We start from the raw sequence: 5,071 nt of genomic DNA on the forward strand, positions 1-5,071 counted from the left end.
ATGTGTAGGGTAGACGAGACAAGTGGAAAGTGTGATTACAGGAAACAGTGGGAAATCAAAATGAAGATTTTTGGAGAAGGGAAAGTGGAGAAGTTGAAGAATTCAATGGTTTCAAGGTCTAGAATGAAGCTATGGATGATCAGGGCGATGACCACAATATTGTTATGGACTTGTTTTGCTCAGTTGATGACACTGGGGGAGATGTTTGGTCCAAGATTGTTGAAAGGTTGGCCTTCTTGTTTCAGCCATACTGAGTTGCCTTTGGTTGCTGAATTGTCTTCTATTCCACCAAAAGTCATTCTTCCACCAAAAAGTAAGTACTTAGCGTCTCGTTTCAATGTTAATTCCTACAGTTTTTAAGGCACCGATGCAAATGAAGAAATCCCATCTCATATGATTTTGGTTTTCAATTTCTTAAATATGCCACAATTTATTTCAATAATTTTCCTTTATTCCATAATTGGTGTTTCTTTATAAGATTCCCTTTCTCGTGAACAGGCAATTTTCTGTCACTGATGCCTTTAAGTCCTTGACAAAGACTTTACTTTTTTATTTTTATCATTCCTCTTTTCCCCCTTTCCTACGTTAATTTAGCTGTGATTCTTTTGCTTGGCTTTTCAGCCATTGAAACCTTTTCGAATAATGGGGACGTTCTGCTTTTTCTTTTGATAAAATGTAGAATATCCCAAATTAAGTTGTTTATGATTACTCTTCTGATTTTTGCTTACTGTTTTCTTGCAGGGGTATATAAGAATAATGGTTATCTAATGGTTTCCTGCAATGGAGGACTTAACCAAATGCGAGCAGCGGTGAGTAGATAGCCGGTTTTGTCTTTGGCATCAATTCATGACTTTTCTGTTATCCGTTTTCACTCTTTTATTTATGTTTTGCTCATGACTTTCCTGTCCAGTTGCTAACTTTTCTTTTTACTCCTGCTTCGGTTTTGCAGATATGTGACATGGTTGCCATTGCCAGATATTTGAATGTCACTCTCATTGTCCCTGAACTAGATAAAACCTCATTCTGGAATGATCCTAGGTACATTTTTTTTAATTTTTTTGGGTAATAAAAAATTATTAGAATTCGCCCCTGCAATTCAAAATGGTCCTCTAATTAATTGATTGTTCATGAGCAGTGAGTTTCAGGACATTTTTGATGTTGATTACTTCATCACTTCCTTGAGAGATGAGGTTCGCATATTGAAGGAATTACCACCTCGAGTTCAGCAAAGAGTTGATCAAGGACTGTTCCTCTCTATGCAACCCATTAGTTGGTCTGATATTTCTTATTATGTTCATCAGGTTAGTTCCCTATGGATTAAAGCTGGAATAGCCTTTTTGTTTCTGTGTTTCTTCTATTTGTTGTAATGCAACTAATCTCTTGAGTATTTGCTGGCAGATTCTTCCTTTAGTGCAAAAGCACAAAGTTGTGGAGTTGAATAAAACTGATGCTCGGCTTGCTAATAATGAACTACCGCCTGAGATTCAGAAGTTGCGTTGCCGTGTAAATTTTAATGCACTGAGATTTACTTCCCAAATAGAGGAATTGGGTAGAAGGGTTGTCAAGATTTTAAGGGAAAAAGGCCCTTTTCTTGTCCTTCATCTCAGATATGAAATGGACATGTTGGCTTTTTCCGGATGCACTCATGGTTGCAACAGTGAGGAAGAGGAAGAACTTACAAGAATGAGGTAAGCCTGTTTGTTGCTTCAATAGGTATAATTAAGGAAAAACTCAATTTTTGTCATCCTTTCACTAATTATGGCAAATCAAATGCTATAGGTATGCTTATCCCTGGTGGAAGGAAAAGGTTATAAATTCAGAAATGAAAAGGAAAGAAGGTTTGTGCCCTTTGACACCTGAAGAAACTGCTCTAGTTTTAAAAGCATTGGGTATTGATCGGAATGTTCAAATCTACATTGCTGCCGGAGAAATTTATGGTGGTGAAAGAAGAATGGCGCCTATGGCAGAAGCTTTTCCTAATTTGGTCAGTAAAGAGTAGAAATAACCTTTTCACTTCTATGTGTGTGTGTGCTCCAACAATTTTGCTCTACTTTATACAACAGGTCAGAAAGGAGACTCTGCTAAGACCATCAGACTTGAAATTCTTCCAAAACCACTCATCCCAAATGGCTGCATTGGATTATCTAGTCTCTTTAGAAAGTGATATTTTTGTTCCTACATATGATGGAAACATGGCCAAAGTCGTTGAAGGCCATCGGAGGTAATACATCCACACTTGTAGCCTAATATTTTACTTAAAAAAAAAAAAAAAAAACTATATTCTTAAACTCAACTGCTTAAAAATGAGAAGCTAGATACTTCAGAGAGCATTACATTTCTATGCTGGCACATATTTTAGCTATTGGCATGTTCAACTGATCTGATTTATATTGGTATTGTCTTTTTATCGCATGCCAGATTCTTGGGATTCAAGAAAACTATCTTGCTAGAGAGAAAGCTTTTGGTCAATTTAATAGATCAATACCAGAATGGATCATTAAGCTGGGATGAGTTCGCATCAACCGTGAAGGAAGTTCATGCTGATAGAATGGGAAGCCCTAAGAAAAGGAATGTCCTTCCAGATAGACCGAAAGAAGAAGATTACTTTTATTCTAATCCACACGAATGTCTACAACTGTTAGATGAACCTTTGAGAAGTACATGATCCAAATCATGCCGGTTAGATGATTATCTTCAATCACACTCTGTACTTAATACATATTTATCAGACATCGGTCTACTTGTGCACACATAACTAGCTTTTGGGGACCAATTCAGGCCTTGAGCCCGGATTTCTTCAGAACCACCCCTAGAATATTTATAATCATTTACATTCTTGAATAATAACATTCATGTATAGAGTGAAAAAAAAAAAATTACCCTTTGCAATTTGCAGGCCTAAGATCAGTTTGCAGCACTTTAAAGAGTTCTTCTTTTTCCCTTCTGGGTGTCAGCATCAAACTTGTAGCGGGAAATTCAAACATTTCTATCCCTACTTAACTTGCGAATATACATTGCTTAAGATTTTCTAGACCACCTGAGATGATAGATATTAATGTCTAACAAATACATACCAAATTCCATGTGCTCCAAGGAATAAACAAAAGGGCTCCTGTTATTATATTAAGCTTTCCTTGTTTTTAAAGAAACATCATTGGTGGCATCCATGGAGTGATGGCTGTTCCTTTGGGGGACAAAAGGGGAAGAGTAAAGAAACCTTCCTCTCCATTTGATTCTAACAGCTGTTGATTTATACCAAAACAAATAATTCCCATCAGTTCACTTGCCATTTCGAAGTTTGTTACAAGCCCGAATCATGGCTTTCCATCATTATTAGTTAGTTGTCAATACATGATTATATGTATTTCTATATTGTTCAATGTACGCACTAACCCCAATTTGGCAAGATGTAAGCAAGAAATCGGCAAAAGATATGCTGAATGATTCGGAAAATGATCCAAGTATAGCCATGCCATTTCAGGAGTTGTGAGGAGTACTCAAATAAACCATGTCATTCCCTCATTGTTTTAAATAATCAAATACATTTTTTTAAAATTCTTTTTTTATATATATTAAATTACTAAAGATATTCTCTGTAAATTAAAAAATGATGGAAAATATGCACATGCCAAATGCGAGTTTGAATTGTTGGGGTCAACTCAAACTCATGTCTCTACCATAATATTTAGTTGTCAAAAACATAATTATAAGGATTTTAATTCAATGAAAACATTGTTGCATTCCAACCTTCCATGATGTAAATAAAAAAAAATACCCCATAATGCCTAAATGATTGCCCACTATGCACTCATACACCTTGTAATTCCACATTTTTTAATTCAACCCATCATTCAAAATCCCTAGGAGCCTCCTTTAACATAAACTTTGGGTGGTAAAGAGAGAGTCAAGGAAGCAAATAAGAAAATGGGTGAGTTGAGGAAATAGAGGGGAAGTGAGTGATCCAAGAGAGAACTTGACACTGATCCAAGAAAAATTGGCATTGTGGGGTGATCCAAGAAATCACCCACCTCCCCACTAAGGACCTAGCAGTTTATGGTCATAGATGGGATTAGCTACTAAGTCCCTTAAATTTGCACCCACTCAAAGATGGGCGGCAGTTCTGGCCCCTCAAAGTTGCTTTCGCACCACACACACAACACAACTCATGCCTAAAAAGTGGCCTTTACTTAATAAAAGTTTCAAAGTTCTCATGAATATCCAACAACCCAAATATATTTAAATGCTGTTTTCTTGCGTATGATATAGTTCCCATCCTGGGTTTAAAAGCCTCTTTTAAGTCCTCATTTTCTTTTCCGAGGTTACATGATGGAAAAGATAAGATGAAGATGATGATGATGATGATGATGATGATGATGATAAGTGCCATGGTTCAAATTATCTATTTAATTTTTAAATAAACGTCAACCTATCAGATGAGATGGCCATTTAATTATCTTTTTTTTCTTTTGAAATAAGAGGTAATCCTCTCCTATCCCTTCATCCTATTCTACTTGTCAAGCATGAGCAACTTGGGTATAATTAAGTGACTGTAACATGGAAATGTGCACAACTTAGGGATCGTCAACGGCTTTTACTCATCTTTCTCGATAAATTTTTATCATGGTAAACGATTTTCAAGCCAAAAACATTCTTAAACCATTATCACCAGAGCTTCTTCTCTTCATTTTGAGGAGATAATTTGCTTGATAAATGAGCCAAGTTGACTTGTGGTAATAAAGGGTAATGGTTTTTTTACCAAGCGGCAGACCGGCAGCCCTCCAGTCCTATTGCATCCAATCCCTGGGAATCTATTTTTCCAGCTCATCCAAACAATCCTATACTTGTCTAACTTAAAATGCAACAGCAGGATGTCAAAGACATTATTCCCCTATACAATCCAAGTTACTAAATCGTGATTCATGCAATTACAAAATGGAAATCATTATTACATCTACACGAAACACTTGGTAATGAGAACACAAAAGTAATTCAAAAAAAAAAGGGTGGGGAGAGGCAGCGGACAAGAAAATGTTGCCCAAAGCTTTCACAAGGGATACGGAAGATACTGTGA

General features: G+C 36.4%; 1 protein-coding gene across 1 annotated transcript; it reads left to right on the forward strand.

Annotated features, from left to right (window-relative positions):
• Positions 1–3,042, forward strand: LOC110425694 (rhamnogalacturonan I rhamnosyltransferase 1-like). Its single transcript, XM_021440640.2, has 8 exons — positions 1–313; positions 742–809; positions 950–1,038; positions 1,136–1,301; positions 1,399–1,688; positions 1,780–1,984; positions 2,064–2,221; positions 2,419–3,042. The coding sequence occupies exons 1-8, from the start codon at positions 1–3 to the stop codon at positions 2,663–2,665; spliced, it is 1,536 nt and encodes a 511-aa protein (XP_021296315.1). The 3' UTR covers positions 2,666–3,042.
• The last annotated feature ends 2,029 nt before the right edge of the window (positions 3,043–5,071 follow it).

This window comes from Theobroma umbraticum, unplaced genomic scaffold (genome assembly GCF_002168275.2).
Source record: "Theobroma umbraticum cultivar Fairchild unplaced genomic scaffold, ASM216827v3 scaffold_12.1, whole genome shotgun sequence".
NCBI lineage: Eukaryota > Viridiplantae > Streptophyta > Magnoliopsida > Malvales > Malvaceae > Theobroma > Theobroma umbraticum.